The sequence below is a fragment of the Schistocerca nitens genome, chromosome 2 (genome assembly GCF_023898315.1).
Source record: "Schistocerca nitens isolate TAMUIC-IGC-003100 chromosome 2, iqSchNite1.1, whole genome shotgun sequence".
NCBI classification, from domain to species: Eukaryota; Metazoa; Arthropoda; class Insecta; order Orthoptera; family Acrididae; genus Schistocerca; species Schistocerca nitens.
The window spans coordinates 509496587-509518419 of NC_064615.1; the positions used below are offsets into that span (position 1 = coordinate 509496587).

The 21833-nt window shown below is 37.6% G+C and overlaps 2 protein-coding genes across 12 annotated transcripts in view; one reads left to right on the forward strand and one right to left on the reverse strand.

The window, feature by feature from the left end:
* LOC126236486 (phosphatidylserine synthase) overlaps positions 1 to 1821 on the reverse strand; it is a 162347-nt gene extending 160526 nt beyond the window's left edge. For all 8 annotated transcript variants that reach the window (XR_007544926.1, XR_007544924.1, XR_007544923.1 and 5 more), the window contains exon 1: positions 1598 to 1821. Coding sequence is in view for 4 of the 8 variants with exons in the window: in XM_049945831.1 (XP_049801788.1) it covers positions 1598 to 1749 (152 nt within the window). In the remaining 4 variants the exon portion in view is untranslated. The remainder of the gene's footprint in view (positions 1 to 1597) is intronic.
* Positions 1822 to 2064: 243 nt separating this feature from the next.
* Positions 2065 to 21833, forward strand: part of LOC126236488 (protein regulator of cytokinesis 1-like) — a 148995-nt gene continuing 129226 nt past the window's right edge. For 2 of the 4 annotated variants that reach the window (XM_049945834.1, XM_049945839.1), the window contains exon 1: positions 2065 to 2159. In XM_049945834.1, the coding sequence (XP_049801791.1) occupies positions 2122 to 2159 (38 nt within the window). In that variant the 5' untranslated portion in view covers positions 2065 to 2121. Of the gene's footprint in view, positions 2274 to 21833 lie in introns of all 4 variants that reach the window. The other 2 variants (XM_049945835.1, XM_049945838.1) reach the window with 2 other exon arrangements.

Below are 21833 nucleotides of genomic sequence, written 5' to 3' on the forward strand. Positions count from 1 at the left end.
CTGTGGAGTTAAAGCAGCATGCACTGGCAAAATACGCTTGTATTTACTACATTACTTTAAATGTGCCCAAGAATTTTTAAATTTGTCATCTTTCACTTAATAGATTCATAACCACAAAATAGCAAAATGATGAGGGTACCAGTTTGTACATCTTCCTTTAATGACCTAACAAATCTGTATATCAATTTTTAACAAAAATTGGGCCCATCAAAATCTTAGCTGTGGTGACACATTTGTAGTGTAGCCAGAGGTCTATGTTGGGTTGAAAGGTGATACGTTGAACAAGTTAGAAAAGTAAATGACTGTGAATGCCAAATAAAAGTTGTGCTAAATGTTCTGCCCTGTAATGCATCCTAATGCTGTGTGCTGTATTCATGTCATATCTAAATGCACACTGCCACGTTAACTTAACGCACTATTTTTTCTGTGTATGACAACAATAGTTTTCTTTTTATCACAGTCCCAATAAAGGCTCTTCCTTCACAATAAAATTTACAAATGAACTTTAGTAATTTACCACAGCTCAATGTTTTATTATTGCACATTTCAGTATCATGCTAGAACAAAATATACCAACCATGTTAAACAGGCAACTTAAGTTCCTTACTGTATACATGTTGGGTTAAATTCCAAAAATTCGTAACATTTCTGACTACCTGCAACTGTGTGTTGAAACGCTCCTTCCTCCTCTCTTAATTTTATCAACAGTTTCATACAACCACACTAAAAGAATCTTTGGAAAGTATTCTTATAAAGCTCCACATGGTTTAGTACCTTAAGAGATAGGACTGGTGGAAACTACATTATTTAACCACAGCTTCAGGATTCAACTGTGAAAGTATGTCACTATTTTGTGATTAATGGCTGGATCTAATTACACAAGAATGTAAAACTAATAACCAGACTGTAACATGACAACGTATCACAAGTGGAGCCAGTCGGATTATTAGCTACATGAATGTGAGGTTAGAAAATAACACCAATGCCTTATTGCCTTGTTATGAAGCTGAGAAATTTTCCACTTGCCTACGAAATACCTACTAACAGGTCCAGGGGACACACACAAACACAATATTAATTACACTTCCTACAGAAAAACGAATAATTTGTATACTGCCTATTCGGTATGGTTTAATGGAACCGATGGGGTAGTCAGTGCAACAATGGTGGGTACCCTTTGCATTTCGTATCCACACGTGTAAACTGCAAAATTCACATCGGCAAAATTCTTCATGAATGCGCACCTGCACATTGTGGGATTGGCGCGCGAACAAACGCTATTTATCGGTTGACATCTATAGCAAATTATCATTTTTACAATTTAATTCTCAAATTTAAAGTACCTCATTAGTAAAGTTACCATCATGTTGAGCACTGTATGAACAGTTTATAAACGTCTTATGTTTTACGGCGAAACGTTCAGTACGCAAACGAAAAATAGTTCAAAATCCTACCAACTCACTAAGTGATAACACTGCACAATGCAGCATACGTTCATTTCTGTATAAGGAACGTCGGTTTTAATCGATGAGCACCAATACTTAAAACTAAAACACACACATACAAAGATCTGCAAGGCTGCAAGTTATATACTAACCGTGTAAATGCAGAATATATTACAGCAGCGATTGACACAGTAAGCAACGTTATGGTGTGAGGTTTATAGAAAAATTCAAGGGAAATATCATCTACAGGACGTTCATTAATATTCGAAAATACTTCATTAGAGTTATCGCCATTCCTCGCCATTTTCTTAATTCCTATACCTACAAGGTATCCTTAAAGCACCTCCACCCACCAGGCCCTACACCATACCACCCACCTACATTTACACTGTTTTGAAACCGAATACTACCATAGAAGTAACGAAAGTACGCCATCGTTCAGAGATATAAATCTGGTCGCCCTTCACAATTGAATTGGAATATTAGCTCCTCGCATCTGTAATTTAATATAAAATACATATTCACCCAAACTGTAGCAAATGCGAATTGTCTTTTTTACAACATAAGGGTTCGTGCATCTAAATTTCGTTTCGATATTCGTTGAACTACCGCCATCAGTTTAAACAATGAACCGCCGACTGTGGGTGTTACGAGAATCGACCAATCAAGTAGCGGCATGCAACTGCAGCGAAGATTTGAACGGGAGTGTGTATTGTATGTATTCTCGTTCTCAATTTATGTGATTATTCAGTAGTATTGCTTTACAGTGAGTGTATGCAAGGAGGTGGAAAATGACATACTTCCAAAGGTAATTATGCGAACAAACGGGTAAGCGTTCTCTTTATTATGTGGACTATTCGGTGCAGTGTACCCCGTATCTGGACAACACCTTTATGACAGTATATCAATTACAGTGACTTGTTAATGTAACTGTAACTAGGGGCGACGTCACGACAGCACGAAAACCACTCACAACAACTACAATCCAAACTTGTAATGAAGATTGAAATTTCTCCCAGAAATGTATAAATCATTGCCGACATGGAAAGTTACTAGTGCTCGACGTATTTTGTGTGACCTAAGTGCTCGTTTTGTTGCTGCAAAGACATGACAACCAGATCACAATATCTTAGTTCAAAATATATGGGTTCCAGTAATGTATTGTCTAATTCTAATAGCAATTTATAGGGATGCAAACTTACCCATTTCCGTCAAAGAACGGAGCCCACGAGTGGTGTTTCAATGTTCACAATTTGTACGTATAAGATCACGTAATAAGTGTATAAAGTAGAGCATCCGTTGTGAGCCCTTTATAAGTAGCCACGAAAAGTTAGACTTGCACGTATTTGCAATGTCAAGAATGGAACTTTGCACAGAAATGTTCGAACTCTCTCTCTCTCTCTCTCTCTCTCTCTCTCTCTCTCTCTCTCTCTCTCTCTGTGGTGTGTGTGTGTGTGTGTGTGTGTGTGTGTGTGTGTGTGTGTGTGTGTGTGTGTGTCCTCCCCCCCCTCTCATTTACAAACTACTTCTGTGAGGTAGTACAGTATTTTTTAGACATGTGGTTTTAGTTGAAGTTAATCTTATTAATTATCAGTTGAATTCTTAAGCCACTGGCAAGGAGGTTGAAGATTTCTGTGGCTGAAAAACTCATGTACTTCTGTATCACACTTTGTTTTAAATTGCCATTACTATTTCTGCAAACAACATTTTGATCTGACATCTGTGTCTTGAGGGAGGAAGAGTGCACATATCAATACTAGGCAATGAAAATCTCGTAACTTCATCTTTCTGTGAATATTTCAGTAACCGGTAACTTCATTACCAAAGAGAGATTTGAAAGTGCTTGAATTTCTCTATCTGTCTAGGCCTATATAACTAGGCATATACTATATAGATACGCATATAGTAACATTATCTGTACCACATTACATATTTTTAAGATACCATTTTCGCTTTCCCTGTAAATTTAACAAAATGGAGTTATGCGTACTAGGTTTTCATTGCCTACCATCAATCTGTATCCTTACAAATACTCTAATTAGAATTTTTGCCCAACACATCGGACACCGTTGTCCCAGAAATGAATTAAAATGGTTCCAATCCACCAGTTCCAAACAAGTTTTTTGGGAGGTTTCTAGTGATTTTCAAGAGAACGCCATAACTAGAAGTGCACTACTAAATATTCCCAATTTAGGATTTCCACTTTCATCGTCTTGCAGTATTTGGCTGAGCCAGATCTTGAACTGTCTAGTCTGTAGAACAGAAAAAAAAATTAAGTGTTATACTGTGAAATTTCAGGAAAAAGCTGATAATTTATCGTCTAGTAGCAAAACGTTAACAACTGTCATTTTTTACTCTCACAGTGTAAACTGTAGGGTTCTTCTGATTTGTATACTATGAAAGCAGGTTGTTCTTTTCTCAAAATAACTGCAACTATAGCTGGGTGCACATAAAAAGGCAGCAGCACGGCTCATTCCCCATAGAGAGACAATACCTTGTGATGGTGCCAGTGAGCGCCCTCTCTGCCCCATGCCTCATGCTCCAGCCGTCACCTACCCTGGTAACTGGCAACACAGGGGTTAACATTGTACTCACTGTTTCTGCTTCCAACTCCCTCTAGCAAAATTTATACGCTGTCGCTACTTAACATAATACCTGTTTGCTTCATATCACACATAAAGAACACCGTAGTGGCTAAGTAACCTCACTATGCCTAAATTAAAATGACAACTAACGCTAAATGTTGGGAACACACCCTGATGAGCATACTTCAGAATGATGCTATTGGCTGGAGTGTGAAATGGTACATTGCTCATTGCCACAGTGCATCGCCCCACTACATCCCTTCATAAGTGCACACTGCTATAACAGCACAAAAGGCCTTAAAAACTTTGTTTTCATGTGAAACAGGCAGATGTGATAGTTTTGCACATACCATACTTAACATCGTTAGCATAGTAGAGACGCTGCCACTGTAATACAGATATTTCATAGATTCTGTTTTGACATATACTTCAAACCACATAACGGAAACTCCAGGTAGGAATTTCAGCAGTATGTAGATTGCTGCTTACAGTAAAGAAGACACATTAACTTGCAGACAGGCACAATTAAGACTTACATAAAGCTTTCGGCCGCAGCCTTCATCAGAAAAAGAGAAACACACACGCCACTCATTCACACAAGCAAGCACTGTCATGCACACATGACTGCCAGCTCCAGCATCTTGGAATGCCATTCTTTTGTCGATGAAGGCTGTGGCCAAAAGCTTTGTTTCTTGTAATTGTGCGTGTCGGCAACTTAACATGTCTTCTTTATTGTAAGTAGCAATATGTCTTTTCCTATGTTGTTAACATCATGTAATTTATTTATCTATTTATTCATTCTTGTGCCATTTAGTATAAAAGTTGCGACAATGTCAGATGCATTATAGAAATAATAAATACATACAGTATGATTCTTATTAATGTTTAAAAACTCTTGAAATGATGTAGATGTTGCCGAGACAAGTAATTTAAATACGCCACAAGAGGCTGTGCAGTTATTGGGAAATACCCCAAAAGTGAGTGATAATTGTTAAGTATGTGAAGTCACCAGATGACATCTCGCCATACATTCAGCAATTGGGCTAGTTGACTCTACCCTCGCTGGTAGAGTGCAGTGCTACACATCCCTTCAGTAAGGTGCTCTGTTTTCATTCTTACATTATCCGAGGTGATAGAGTAATGCTCGTGGTACGGTAATACAAGACTACAATGAATTGGTTTACATTTGCGAAAACAGAGTAGGTTAGTGGAGCAGTGTGTAGCACTGCCTTCCTACCAGCGACAGTATGATTGACAAGCCCATCTTCTGCACTTGCGGCAATGTACGTCAACTGGTGACATCACATGTTCAACAGTTGTTATCCACTTTTGGAGTATTTCCTGACACTTGCCGCCGTATATCTCTTAAATTAAATTATATAATTGAAGGTAGAGTGAAGTGGAGAAAGGGAAGGGAAGTGAAGGAACTAATGATATTGGTTATTAACCTGTTGCATTAACCACTGCGCTACAGTTTATCACAGATGCGTGGACTGTCTCCGTGCTCTCCCTGGCTGCCCCACACTCCCACCTAACGCCACCCATCTGCAGTCCTCATTCGTGTCCTCCATACTCTCTAATTTTAGATTCCCGCTGGAGGTCGAATGTAAATGTGCATCTGTACTGAAGGTTGTGAATTAATTGCCTATTGAGGCAAATCATTGTGTCTGTTCTTTCGGAGATGGACACTACCCATTCATGTAAGTGATTCACCTCAATGGGCAATTAATCCACAACCTTCGTGCAGGTGCACATTTACATTCAACCTCCAGTGGGAATCTAAAATTAGCAGGCATGTAGGCCATGGATGGGGACTGCTGACAGGTGGTGCTATGTGGGTCGGTTGGGGAGCGTATTGTAATAGTCCGCACATTTGCGATAAACACTGTGTCCAGGTGGCGCAGTGGTTAATGCAACCACCTGGCGAGTAGGAGGTCAGAGTCCTAGTGCGGCATGTATTTTCACTCATTGCCGCTGATTGCGCATAAAGTCTGAATGCAGCTGATATCATTGGTTTCTTCCCTTTCCTTCCCTTCCTTCACCTCCGGTTACATTATACGTACCACAGCTGTGGATTCTGCATGGTGTCTATTCTTTCAGATAAGTCTGAAAGAATGGACACCATGCCTTCATATTATATTGAACTACTTGTCTTAGCAAGATTTATGTCACTTGAGGATTTTTAAATGTTAATATGAATCACACTGAATATAAAACATAAACAAAGTAGGACAGAATTAGGGGAGAATATACGGGAACTCTGCCATGACTTATTCAGTGGAACCATCCTGGCATTCACTTTAACAACTTGGAGAAACCATGGACTCTCCTCCAGAATACGGGACCAGTGCATTCAATGGTTTAGCCACCTCGTTTGTTACATGATTAGAAAATGAAACCACTATGTGTGCAAGGAGAATAATCAGTGATATAACTAGAACATGGTACTAAGTTAAATTACATTCCTGAAGAAATGTAAACACATCATATTACATCACTGAAAAGTATAAAACACGAACACTGGCTGACACTATATTCACTACAATTAGTCTTGTCACAGATACCATCTCTAGGAGATGTATTGCATTGCATCTGCAACAGAAAACCAACAGCAGGAACATTCTTTTGCATAGACAAGTACAGCATTGCTATTACTTCAATTAGATTAAAAAGTACTCAGTCATCCCTCTTTGCATCAGATACTAGTCTCGTTTTACTATTAGAATGAGCTGAAGCAAGTTCAACAATCTGTGACCTAGTTTGCAAATGTGATTGAAACCACTTTGTTTCTGGCCATTTTATTCCCATTGCATCCAACTTATCTAAAAAAAATTCATGACTAACTGTGATTGTTTAAGTATTTGATGATTTGTTATTTCATTAATCTCTCAGTTACTTTAGAGAACGCTGAGGCATTGATCTCGTGTATGCTCTCTTGTTTTATTATTAATTAGTTCAGAAGTGACTTCTGTACTATTTATCTATCACTGGTGGAAAACTGGTCTATAGACTAATCATAAGTTTGCTTACTATGTGGAATGGCATGCCTTATGCAGTGTACTTTTTAACAGAAGTCCAGTACAAGTGACACTCACTTCAGCAGCCGCATATTTTACGTCTGAAATTAAAGTCCTCCCATGCAAAATGGCAAATAGAGAATTGCCCCCTTTATGTAATGATTTCATTCTGCACTAATTGAGTGCTGTCAGTGGATGCACAAAACAATGGCCCTGCCTTTTGTTACAACTAACTGATAACAACTGACATTAAATGAAAGAATTGTTTCCCTTTATAATTATTGTGAAATTTAGATATTGCTGTCTTACATTTTCCTGGTGATTATTAGTTTCACAACCTTGTTCTTGTGGATTGCTTGTAACATTGCCATTATTTATTGTGTGTTCAAACTACCATCACCCACTTGGCCTTTAGAAAATTAAATATAAGTAATACTAAATGCAGTAGCAAATTTCACACCCATTATCATGTAAATAGTGTGTGTTGCTGGTATAAGATCAGTCATACTTAGCTATTCTCATAATTTACTTGTGGGTCTTTGAGTACATAATGCTAAAAAATTTCGTTGTGGTCATTGACTTAATGGTTACAAAGGTGCAAAAAAAAAAAGTTTTGTTTAAGTTAAAGGGTAATGTTGGAGTCCTAGTATAGGCTGCCAACAAATTTTGTCAGTCAGCTCATTTAATTGTATATTCTGTTACAAGGCCTGGAATGTAATAAGAATAACACATACTGCTAAAAAGTTAGGAATAGTCATCAAAAATAAGTTTCTACAAAGGTTTTTTTAAGATCGTTACATTATGAGTAAGTTTCTTAAATGTTAAGAGTTTTTCTGCCTCCTGGATGAAATACGCTGCAGTGTTTCTCAATAAGCTACGTACACCATGTATGAATGCATGGTCATGCAACGATAAGATGGAATAAAATCTTCTCATTCTTCTAGCTGCTGCAAGTGGTCACTGACTGCTGTATTGTCATGGCCTTGTCCTTATACAGCCGCAGTACTAATTGTGCTTGTCTTATGTCGTTTAAGGCTGCCCCTCCCCAATCCTGCATCTGCTGCACCCAATCAACCGTCACAATGTCTGTGTTCCACACTGTACACAACTGTAAATTACTTTATTTATTCAGGACTTTATTAGATGTTTTGATCTCTTTAGCTTACATTATTACACTATCCCAGAAGCCATTAGCCCTTGTGACAATAGAGGTACTGTAGACTGTAATTTTTTGTTTCAAATAATGAAAACTGCACCAGGTACTTGTTTTGATGCTTAGCATAATGCTTTTCCAGAATATATTCTCATTTTCGGGCGCATATGTCCATTCATTTATATGACGAATGCACTTCAAAATGAGAATAAATTCTTAAAATGCGTTGCGTTAAGCATCAAACCATAACTGGTGCAGTTTTAATTATTTAAATCATGATTGCCACATTTGCAGTCTTTAATGAAACATCTAACATGATGAACGGAAATATGAAATTTTTTATCTGTTTTCCAGTGCCTGTTTAGACATCGCTTTCTCTCTCTGACGTTGTTGCAGACCTCTCTCGTGTTCAGTTTGATAATATTGTCCACACTCACTTCTGAGGTGTACATTATCTTCCACAGTCCTCATTTCATTTCATTAATACGTGTTCCATGGATCATCAATACAACATTTCATAATGATGTGGAACATGTCACTTTAACGTAAGTTCTCTTTATACCATTTTTGAGTAGGAGTAGTTGTCATTCAGAAATTCTTTTACTTTGTTTTTTAAATGGTGGTTGGCTATTTGACAGACGTGTAATACTATTTGGCAAATGAGCTTAAGATTTTATCCGGAGCTTAAGATTGTTTTGATGTTATGTCACTTCACAAGTTGATTAATCTTCCATGTCGCAGGATGGAAAAAAATACAAGGCTTTTCTCTCTCCCCATAAGCAGATTTCTGTAAGTGGGTAAATCCTGATATTGCTTGTAATATTTATTTGCTGCGTCGTTCTCATGGAATTCTTTTCATGGGTGGTTCGTTTCTTGTGGCAAGTTGTTATCAGAGGCGACTTCTGCTCAGTGAGTCCATGTCTTTAGAATAGTATATGCTATTTGGCTGGATGGTGATTTAAAGTGTGCAGATATGGGTACAAATGAGTGGTTTTTTTTTCAGTATACACAGTGGCAGAAGAGGCAGATGTCGGGTAAGAGTAAACTACCTTTTTTATGTCTGCCTTGAACTTGTTGTCACGGATGCTATTGAGATGTTTCAGAGGAATTGGCAGGAACAAAACTTGCATTAACAATGGACATAAAATTGAATTCAACCAGACCTCTATCACCATGAGGACTAATGCCCATTTCATTTAAAATTGCCGAAAATAAAGAAATTTTGTCCTCGTGTCACAGATGTTTGTGAAAAATCTGTGTAAGGAAGTACCTAATGTAAGAGGGTTAAAATAATTTTTCTAGATGTGTTTGATCACAACTACAATTGAAAGAACATATTGAAATACAGGTCATTTCACAAACTGGTGTCAATAGGAAAGGTTCATTAAAAGTTTGCCCTTTGCATCTATATGTTCTTCACTTGTCTCCACGGTTCAATCCCGCGTCCGGCCATCCTGATTTAGGTTTTCCGTGATTTCCCTAAATCGCTCCAGGCAAATGCCGGGATGGTTCCTTTCAAAGGGCACGGCCGACTTCCTTCCCCGTCCTTCCCTAATCCGATGAGACCGATGACCTCGCTGTCTGGTCTCCTTCCCCAAACAACCAACCAACCAACCACTTGTCTCCAGAATTTTTCCAGGCCACCATTGATATGAATTTAGTAGATGATGAAATACACTTTATCAGCAGTCTGCCTTCATTCATTGGTATTAAAAAAAAAAAAAAATGATTGCGTATTGTCCCAAGAATGGTAAAACCAATTTAATATCATTTCGGTAACATTTTTGTGAATTTTGTTATCTACTGTGTTGTAACATAAAATGTTTGTATTCCTGGAAACAGAGTTTGGGCAAATGTAAACTAATGCTTTGTACTTAAAATTTGCTTGTCATGTGAACACTGTAAACTTTCTCTTGTGGCTAAACTCTGTCATGTGCATTTTTGTCTTGACTAGTGGTTAAAAAATCCATTCTGAAATTACATATGATCTTGCTTGTGATGTCGCACATTTACAAAGTTCTTAAAGTTTTGTATTGTGCATAATTGTCATTACTGAAGTAAATGTCATGTTGACTGTTTGGTATTTGTTCCTTTACATAGGTCAGAACAATTTTTTGGAAAACAGAATGTGTTTGTATATTGTGCTACAGTCAGTCACTTGCAACAAAAGGACACTGGCTTAATGAAGACTACTGTTTTATATTACACAGAAATTATAAAGAGTAATTGAATGTTCTGTCAGTGAAACTCTTGTGCAACTTCCAGGAACAGATGTATAGTTTCCAGCAAAATCCACTACAGCTATACATAAAGTGTAATGGAGTGTTTCCATGCTTGATTTTAAATAGCAACTGTGAGATTTCAGTATGTAATATTGTATCAAGTTTTTTGATGAGATATTCAACAAATTCATTGACTGTCTTCATTAATGTGTCCAGTGTGTAGATCTATGAATTTGGATCAATTGCTTGAAAAATAACACTTTCAGAATGGTGTAATGATTCCAGCTCCATTCTTATTCTTGAGGATACATGAACACAGTGATGCAGCATGAATTCATTTTCTAGATTGCAGAATAACTTAAGTACACACATCTTTTACGTTACACAAAATTAGTCTTTTTCCCTTGTATCCTCTTCTGACATTTCCTGAAGGGACAGGTAGACACTTTCTTTATTAGCAGAAATTCAGCTTATATCATTGTAGTAAAAAGTCTGGACAAGTGTTTCCAAATCCTTACCTATTCTGCTTCCAACTTTATAGCTTTTTTTTAATAATACCCTTGATTTCTTCACTACGTATTCAGTAGTGCTAAAGTTTGGATTTTTCTTCACCCCATGAAGTTGGTTCTAAGGTAGCAGTTTTTTCTTTAACAGAACTTCTGTTAAATTTCTCTTGAAGTTTTGTATTAAACTACTAGACTATTATAGTCTTATTTTCCACTGGAACATGTAGCACTTCTGATGCTGTTTGCTGGAATATTAATGCTAAATGATGATACTTGGATTGAATATATTCTGGACACCTGTCTTGTGTTCTTTTGGTAATCTTAATGTTGAAATTTCATGTAATTCATAACTTTCATTAAGTTTTTAAGGGGTGTAAATGGATTCGGTCTATATTCTGAATCTTCAATTTGACACCCATCTATCCCTGCCAAGCTATGTAATGTAAGAGATAGGATGACATTATGCCATGTTACAAAAAGTTTAGTAACTGGGATAAAACAAAGGCTTCTATATTTCCTTGCCATGGTTAAGACTTTCAAAGATTTGTTAGTCTTTTTATTGTGCTCCTTAAGGGGTTACAACAATAAAGTCCTTCAGAGATTAAAAAGCACACACACACGACACTTTGTTTCTGCGAATGCTGCTACTAGTCGCAATTATTCGTTGTTGTTTAGCCATTTTAAGCAACACTCATTACAGCTTTATTTAAAAGGTGCCAGATCTGGCAAGTAAAGAAAAACACACTGCTGACTGTATGTTGAAAAGTATGGCGATAGGTGTTAAGTGAACCAAAAATTAGTATGGAGAGAAAAAAAAATCCTAAAATTAGAAAAAGAGGCTTTCATTACAGATTTGGAAACATTTGTACACATTTTAATAATTTTATTTTATGGTCGATTCTTTTCTTTCCAGTGACACCAAATTAAAGAACACTGATTTGTAAACAAAAAAAGTCTTGATCAAAAAATTATTTTGACCCTTTTTCAATAGGTATGTACATTATTACACCAAATGTTCACAGAGATATGTCATGCGAGGGTATCGACCATTGAATGACTTCTGGAATCGCATAATGAAATATGATATAATTGTGATTTGGAAGAATGGCACTTTGACAGTGATGACGATGCAAAACATAGTGTTTAGCAATGACTAGCAGCAGCTTTCTATGATGAAGGCATCAAAAAGTTGATTTCCCCCTATGACAGAGTTCAGGACAATGGTAGCAACTTTGGAGAAAAATAGTTTAAGAAATGCTCTTCCTTGTAAAAACATTTCTTTTCAAGCCAAACTTTATTTTTACAAGTCCCCCCCCCCGAACAATACTTACTTTGTGGGCATGCTTCATGTGTCATCTCCTTTCACAGCAGTTGTCATCATGGAGTGGAGTAGGGACACATTAGAACCAGTTGGGCACTTGATACCATACATCAAAGCATTGCAATCAGTGAGCTGAGTAACTGGAATTACCTACTGAAGCAGCAACAGCAAGTTTGTTCAGCAGAACTGCTTTGTTTCCTTATCACTTATTATTGGATTCATCAAATAATGACAACGGAACTGCAGACTTTCTATTTAAGAATGTCTAACAAGTTTATCTACCTTTTTCTGTTTATAGTGCTTTTATCCATTATAGCCCTGGTTCATACTTTTTTATGAATTGTCATAATAACCAGTGGGTAATTTGTCTTCGAAAGCAGTGGCCATCCTGTCACCAGTCACTAGCGCGTCAAGCAGATCTACTCTTTTATCAGCTTTCTGACCAGTGACAATGTTGACTATATGTTGTTAAACTAACAAAGGAAACATGTTTTGTGAGAGAGTGAGTTGTAAATTCTTGCTGTCATGGGCAACTAACATTTGTCTAACATTTCTTGTCTAGGAGATGTGGCTACTGTTCTTTTTGATGAGTCACATTAGGTGCTTTGACATGGTTACTTCATTACACATGTGATGTGAAAGTACCCATCCAGCTATTTGATGAGGAGACATCATCGTCTCTACAAGACCCCCCTTTCACTTTCCCATAGGGGATGTAGTATGTTCATGAAACTGACCAAGAGGTACAGAATTCCAAAAACTAGGTTTGTCTTCACATAAGTGTGTCCCTTTTCTTAGAAGAATGTCGGAGCCTGCTACTCAAATAACTGAGTGTGGGGTTGTTTTTTTTAAAAAACCCTTAACGCTAATTATTAACTTCCAAAGAATTCACAATGAAGTGCCAGAGTTTGGAGTGCTCTCGAGAAGCAGTGAAGCTCACATAATACTTGGTTCATAAAGCTGGTCGAAACCTGAAACTGATAGCAGTGATATTTTGGTGCAAAATTTAAGTGTATATCAAAAGGGAGGCAAATGAGAAATGGAGGTGGTGTATTTATCACAGTAGAAAAGAAACTCGAATCCACAGTGAGAGAAATTGAAGCTGCATATGAGACTGTTGGGGCAACACTCCGTATCAGGGGTGGGCATAAAATAACTGGATCCATCTATCAGTCACCAAACTCTTCTCCTAATGTAACTGAAAACTTCAGAGAAAACCTCAGTTCACTTGTACATAAGTTTCGCAATCATACTGTAATCACTGATGGAGACTTCAATCATCCGACAATAAATTGGGAAAATTACAGGTTTGTTTGTGGTGGACGTGATAAATACATCCTGTGAAACATTACTAAATACCTTCTGTGAAAACTACCTAGACCAGATAGTTAGGAACCCTACTTTAATCTGCCAGGAAGTTTCAACCCTACTCATGATGGACAGATATTGGATATAATGGAAACAAATAGATACAGTCACTTTCAGGATATCCACGTCGAAACTGTTATCACTGACCATGGCACGGTAATGGCAACAGTGATCATTAAAGTACAAAGAACAACAAAACCAAACTGAGAGATATAAATTATCTGTAAACTAGCTAAAAACCTGTAGTGTCATATCTCAGTGAGGAACCTGAAACATACAGCACAGGGCAGGAGCATGTAGAGGAACTGTGGCTCCAGCTTAACAGGATAGTTGATCATCCACTGGACAGATAAGTACCCAGTAGAACAGGTCATAATGGGAGGTAACCTCCTCAATATACAGTCGCTGTAAAGAGACAGAGATTAATGCATAATATATCTAAAACAAAGTGTAGCCCTATAGACAGATGCTTTGTGAAATGTGTGTGGATCTGAAGAGATATGAGTGATGCCTTCAATAACTATTATAGTAGAATATTGTCAACTTATATTTCACAAAACACACAGAAATTCTGGTCATATGCAATGGCTGTTAGTGACACCAAAGTTAGTGTCCAGTCCCTACAAAATGAGACAGGAACTAATGTTGACAGTAACAAAGCAAAAGCTGAAATGCTTAACTCCATTTTCAAATGTTACTTACAAACGAAAATACAGGAGAATTGCCCCAATTTAATCCGTGTATCACTGAAAAGATGAATGAAATAAGAGCTAGTGTCAATGGTGCTGAAAACCTGTTAAAATTGAACAAAGCCCCGGGACCCAATGGCATCCCTATCAGATTCTGTACTGAATTTGTGGCTGAGTTAGCCCCTCTTCTAACTGAATGTATTGTCAATCCCTTGAACAAAAAACTGTGCCCAGTTCTTTAGAAAAAAAGCACAGGTCACACCTGTCTATAAGAAGGGTAGTAGAAGGGATCCACAAAACTGCTGTCCAATGTACTTGAAAGCAATTTGTTGTAGAATCTTGGAACATATTCTGAGCTAAAACATAATGAGGTATCTTGAACAGAAGGACCTCCTGAATGCCAACAATCACATATTCCAAAAAATGTCGATTCCGTGAATCCCAACTCTCACTTTCCTCACACGATGTACTGAAAGCTTTGGATTAAGGTAGATGCAGTATTTTTTAATTTCCAAACAGCGTGTGATTCAGTACCACACTTATGTTTGTTGTAAAAATTATGATTCTATGTGGTGACAAATGAAATTTGTGACTAGATAGAGGACTTCTTGATAGGATGCAGCATGTTATTGGATGGAGAGTCATTGTCAGATGTAGAAGGAATTTCAGGTGTGCGCCAAGGAAGTGTGTTGGGACCCTTGCTGTTCATGTTGCATATCAATGACCTCGCAGGCAATGTTAATAGTAAACTCAGGCTTTTTACAGAGGATGCAGCTGTCTCTTATGAAGTCCTGACTGAAAGGAGCTGCATACATATTCAGTTAAATCTTGATAAGATTTCAAAATGGTGCAAAGATTGGCAACTTGCTTTAAATATGCAGAAATGTAAAATGTGCACTTCACAAAACAGAAAAACGCAGTATCCTATGACTGTAATATCAATGAGTCACTGTTGGAATCGGCCAACTTGTTCAAATACGTGGGTGTAACTCTCTGTAGGGATATGAAATGGAATCGTCGTATAGGCTCAATAGCGGGTAAAGCAGATGGTAGACTTCAGTTTATTGGTAGAATATTGGGGAAGTGTAAACTGTCTACAGAGGAGATTGCTTATAAATCACTGGTATGACCAGTTCCAGAATATTGTTAAAGTGTGTGGGTCCCATACCAAGTAGGACTAAAGGGTTATTGAACGTATACAGAGAAGGGCAGCACTAGTGGTGACAGGTTTGTTTGATCTGTGGGAAAGTGTCACAGAGACACTGAACTGGAAAACTCTTGACACATGTAAACTATCCTAAGAAACTTGCTTAGCTAAGTTTTAAGAGCCGGCTGTGAATGCCGATTCTAGGATTATACAATAACCCTGTACATATTGCTCTCATAGGGATTGTGAGGATAAGATTAGAATAATTACTGCACGCACAGAGGCATTCAATCAATCATTTTTCTCATGCTCCATATGTGAATGAAATGGGAAGAAACCCTAAGAACTGGTACAATGGGACATACCCTCTGCTGTGCACCTCACAGTGGTTTGTAGATAGAGATTTAGATGTAGATACTCTGACAATATATATTCCAGTAGCCTCCTACAAAAGTATGGAAGCATATGTCCCCTTCTCTTTGCAATCTATGAAGAGATGGATGATTATTACAGGATAACTAAGATTAACTACTGACAACCTACTGGTAGAATTATCTGTAATTTTCTCCACAGTTCTCTGAAATTAATCCATATTAGAAAGATCAGTAGTAAAAAAATTGGAAAGGAGAGCTGTGACTACCACGCGTAAACTTCTGACTGCTTTTGACCATGCTTTGCCTGACAACATGTTAGTAACATTACCAAAGGCTATCTGTAGCAATTATTTTAAGCCTGTCCCATACATAGGATTCCTGTGCAGCCAGTGAAAGACATTAGCATACTAATCATGCCTGGTCTTGTAATAACAAGTTTTCATCTATTCATATCAGACTATATAATCTGAATGATAAATAAGTATAGCTGCATATCTGCTGACCTGTGTATAAAAGTCATTCCGTAGGTCATTATACTGGATTCTGCATACCATAGAGTTAAGCGTACTATAAGTGGGTAACAGAAGGGGAGGGGGTTAGTTAGAGGACCAAAAGCTTGGCTTGTTGCACTCGTGCATTTTTATGATGAGCAATTTTTCTCCTATAACCAGACAATTCCGCTGTCTTCTCATCATTAAAAATGAACTGTATCTGTTTAAAATCCCATTAAAGAGCTCTGTCAATAATGGAAGGAAGTTGAATCAAATCTTTAAAGTTTTGCCCTTGACGTGTAGATAAATTAGGAATCTTGAGTCTTTGATAATACGAAAGCGGAACTGAACACTAATTGCTGAGTTTAAGGCTGTGCAAAATATTATTACTTAACATTGGAATTACAGGTTTGTAATTCTTTTACTGGTTTAATATACCACTCACTTGCACAAACTCGACCACCGTCACATGAGGGTCTTAGTGTATTACAGACTTGCATGGTCACTATTACTTTAGAGTTCCAGACAAGAATAATTTGTTGCATTTGTTTTTGCACTGTATTTTGCAGAGGACTTTCTGAACCTTAAAATTTCATCCATAGTTATGCAATGTGCAAAGTAAATCCTTGGATCAATGTTGGTGGTGGAGTTCACAGTTACATCTAGAACTGTTTGATTATAAACATTAGTGATATTATGCTGAATGGACTGAAACTAAGTTACAAATTTCTCTGTAATCTCTCCGTGTCGCTTACAGTCTTTAGTATTGAGGTGTCCAACTGATAGTCTCTATTGTGATCCATTAGACTTTCTGCTTCTTGTTATGTCTGTTAAGCAGCCTTTTTCGTGTCAGTATTACCTTCATTTTCAGGAAGTCTTACAAAACAGCTGTATTATGACAAATTTTTATTAAAACAAATTAGACTAGCACAACCATAGATCTTCATCGCAACTGCTTCATCTTCCAAAATGTTAACATTTCATTTACAATTATGTTTCTTTCATGTGTCATCACTTTTTCGGATTTAATCTTTTACAGTTATAAAGGTCATGCAGCTATACAGGTGTCCAGATATGTATTGGATTGTTCATTATTTCATTTACCAGTGTCTTCTCCTGGTATAACTTTTTTATTTGTCAAGTAGCTACAGTTGTATTTCTTTTACTGAATAAGTGAATGTCAGTCTACATGATACACAGCATTTACTGCATGTAGATCAGTGGTTGCACCCTGCAGCAGTATACAGACTCATCCGCTTGTTCATCATTTCTTTTGTCATATATTTTAAGCACTTCATCCTTCATGGCTTTCTGCTTATGTGTAAAGTTGAACAGAACTGATAGAATGTAAGCCATCTCGTAGGATTCTTACTGACATGTTCCCTGCAGTTTTCACCCAAAATAGTTCTTTATTCTGAAATTTTGTACCATCAGATCTTCTTTTTCTTGGTATAGATGTTGAACACAGTTCAGTTGACACTGTGTAACTATGTCCTTTCAAGAATCGTTGAATATGTTCCTTTGACATGTACGAGAAAATACAACTTTAATGACAAGTTACATTTAAATTTTGTTGAACTTCCAAGGAGTTTTTCTAGTCTTGTGTGGTAACTGTCACCTCTCTGCCTACTCGATTAGATCACCGATAATATTCAAAGGATACTAGCAGTTACAAGCAAGCCAGATTTACCACAGTCAAAAAAACATTAATCCATTACTTTCTGTGCTTACACCTGAAACAAAGAAAGTAATTGGTATCCAAGTAATTGCCAGTACAGAAGAGCATAACTGTGAAGGAAAAAAAGTTATGTCAGGCCATAGGCCAGTTCCTTAAAGTTTTCCTGGGGAATCTAAAACTGCAACAAAAATAAGTTTATGAAAAGGATAGATTGCTATTCACCATATAATGGAGATGCTGAGTCGCAGATAGGCACAACAAAAGACTGTCAAATAAGTAAGCTTGCAGCCAGAAAGGCCTTCATCGGAATTAAACGTTTGTGTGTTTGCGTAATTCTGAAGAAGGCAGTCTTTTTGTTGTGCCTATCTGTGATTCAGCAACACCACTACATGGTGAGCAGTAATCTATTGTTTTCATTATGTTGTCATTATTCCATCCTGGATTTTCCGTTGTTTAAAAAATAATTGGTGTAATTTAAGATTTTGAAGTTGGAGGAGATGAGAAAATGTTTTGCTTCATTCTCTTTCCCACTGTGAGTCTGAAACATTTTATGTCTCATTTTCTGTGATCCATTGTGTAGTTTTAAAGATATTTCAATGTCTTCAGTAAAACTGACCACCTTATATATTATGTAATAATACAAAATATATGACGTAAAAATTTATGCTGACAAGTGCCAAAGTGGTACCTGACAGAATATGAATTATTTCGTGTCAGATTGTTGTCTGAAAAAGAAAAAAACTTTAAACCAAATGTTTCAGTTTCACTAATTATTACATTGATCACTGCCAGACTAAAGACCCACACCCACACGGCACTTAGTTAACACTTCACAGTGAACTAGGAGCACTCAACCAAAAGCTCATGGATGTATAACAACTTGACACAGCTGAAAGTGTGATATAATTTTATAGTGACACATACATTTTGCTAACTCGAAGATGTTTCATGGGGGACTGTTGTTGAGAAGTGTAATGTTTTAGATGTCATGGTATTCAAACGGCAGTAACTTAACCAGAATCCGTGTCTTTCATTGTATCGCCTTCCCATTTTATCGATAACATATGGGGCTTTTTAATCCCACCAAGCAAGTTGGCGCATTGTTTAGCACTCAGGACACGCATTCGGGAGGATTATGGTTCAATCCCACATCCGGCCATCCTGATTCAGGTTTTCCTTGATTTCCCTAAATCATTCCAGGCAGATGCCGGGATGGTTCCTTTGAAAGGGCACGGCCGACGTCCTTCCCTGATCCGATGAGACTGATGACCTCGTTGTTTGGTCTCCTCCCCCAAACAACCCAACCCAACCCCTTTGTAATCCCATAATTGTCTGTTGTGCCAAGGCTTAACGTACATGGAAGCTATCAGCCGACAAATTCAATGCCATATCTTTTTAGATTTGTGGGTAATTTCTTCAACATAGGGTATGGATGGGAAGAAAACTTAGCGAATGTTGCTTGTGAAAGCATCCAGAAACATTAATCTAAGTGCGAGATTTCAAAATTAAATACCAGAAACAGGTATCTGAGATCCAGTGATGTAAAAAAAGAAAGAGAGAGAGAGAAAGAGAGAGTGCAGTAAGGACTTTGCACAGGTCAGTGATAAGAGGAGGGAACACTAAAAAAATGGCCTGATGCAGACAAAAATGCTAATAGTAATATATAACAGCAAAGATGAGCAAAATTAGGAAACTTAAATTGCTGCAAAGGAGCCAAAAAATGAAAGGGATACCGGTGATGCGGAAAGAGATTATAAAATATTAAGTATAAGTTTAATATTGAAGTTTAGGGGAAAGGGAGGTAAAATTCCCAAGAAGAGAAGAGGTGGTGGTACAAAAAATTAAAAATTTTAAAAACAGTGAACTGTGCATTCAGCCATGCTATTGTTTCCTTTTTGTCCACAATATTTCGACGACCAAAATAGCAGTCTTCTTCATGTCTGTTACTTTCGCTGTTGTGTGTACTCGCTGCCTGCCAGCAGGATTCCACACAATGAGTACACTCAATAGCTAATCCCGCAGCACGCGAAGAAGATAGCTCCTTTGGTCATTGAAAATGGACACAAGAACTTGACTGAACATCCAGAAGCTCACCATTGCTCATACATGCTGAGAAAACTTGACAGACCACAAAACTGTAAAAAACAAAAACCTTGCTGAATTGTTGCATATCGTCTCGTATGTATGGTTCATATGAAATAAGTCTGTGATCAACAGATATTGGTGCCAGGCTGCTGGCTAGTGCAGCAACTTGGCGTGTGCTCATGTGTTACATATCTATCACTCCATGTTTGGAGCCTTGCCATGTGTACCTTGCTTCATCTGGAAAGGTTTTGCATGTACCCACAAAATAAGCAACACATTGTGCTCATGAAATCTGGAAAACGCCAATGGTTGGTTGATACCAGGTCCCTACCTCTCAACTGAAACATAAATCATGAAGTCATTTTAATTAAAGTATAGTGTGGGTTACTTCACAAGTGACATTGATAAATTGAATCATAGTTGTAGTTATGCTAGAATAGATAGCTGTAAGACAAAATTTACATTTTTTGGAAACGGTAACTATAAGAATGTGCATAAAATAGAATTATGAAGCTTATTATGAAGTTTTGAAGGCAGTTTGATATAGACAATTATTGGTATATGCCATAAGACGACTGGGAAACATAATGATACGGGGTGAGTTTGGGTTGGGTAGGCTTCATTTCATTTTAGAATATCGGTTTTTAAGATGAGTAACTCTGAGCACTTTCCACTGGAATACCCATAATACATGCTTCATAGTATTCTATAAAACTAAATAAACTGTTTCCTTGAGTTTTTTTATCAGCTCTTCAGGAAAATAATCTGTCATCTACTATGGCAAGCACAGAAAACCAGTGTCTGCTGGATTATTTGCTGCACTGTGTGATGAAAGTATGTTTCTTAGCTTTCTAAGTGTAACAGTATGGTGTTGCAGAAAATAGTCGTAAGGGGAGTAAAGCAACTACGAGCATGTAACCAGTGCATGTAACCAGCCTTGTGTGTTACATTTATTAATGCCAAGGAAATAATAGCTGTGCCGACTATTGATTTTCCATGTCATTATTATTTACAAATCAAGCCTTGTTTGCACTGGAGCAAATGGAAGCAAACACAAGCAAATGAGCAGTCATAGATAATTTGTTGGTGTTCATTACCACTGACTTGTATCTGTGAATCAACATTACTTGTATCTGTGAATCAACATTTCCACAGGAGAGAATACGACAGAACAAGCATAGCCTACGAGTATTGCATTATTGTTTTTTGGCCCCCTCTCCACGGGGCTCATAGTTTTTTGCCAGTTCGTGCATGGCACACACAGGAGCCCAAGCTATTGCGGCTCATTCTTCCTTCCCAAGCTGCATTTTCTCCCCCATGCCCCTTCTCTGACCTCACTCCTTCCCCTCTGCCCCTTCTCTGTGTTCTTACTTATGTTGAACTGGTTCTCCACTTGGTTTCTTGTATTCCTTCCGGTTATTGTTCCTGGTGCCTTTTCCCTTTCATACTTCCTTTTTGGAGTTTTTGGTCCACCTTTGTAGTTGATCTCCTCTTCTATATTTACTCTGTTTAGTGCAAGCCATTTGGGGACGGCCCATGCTATAGCTGGCTGGTGCCCTTGGGAAGAGCCTCTTATCAGAGTGGGTGGTATCAAGGTTGATGCTTTCTGTATGAAACACATTTAGCTCCGAAAAAACTGGACGTTCTTCTACGGCTGTTTTTCAGTTGGTAATGGATCATTTAATGCTGCTTCTTATGATCCTGTGGCCTTCCTTTCCCTGGCTACAGACTGGGAGGAGGGCCAGGCTCTTT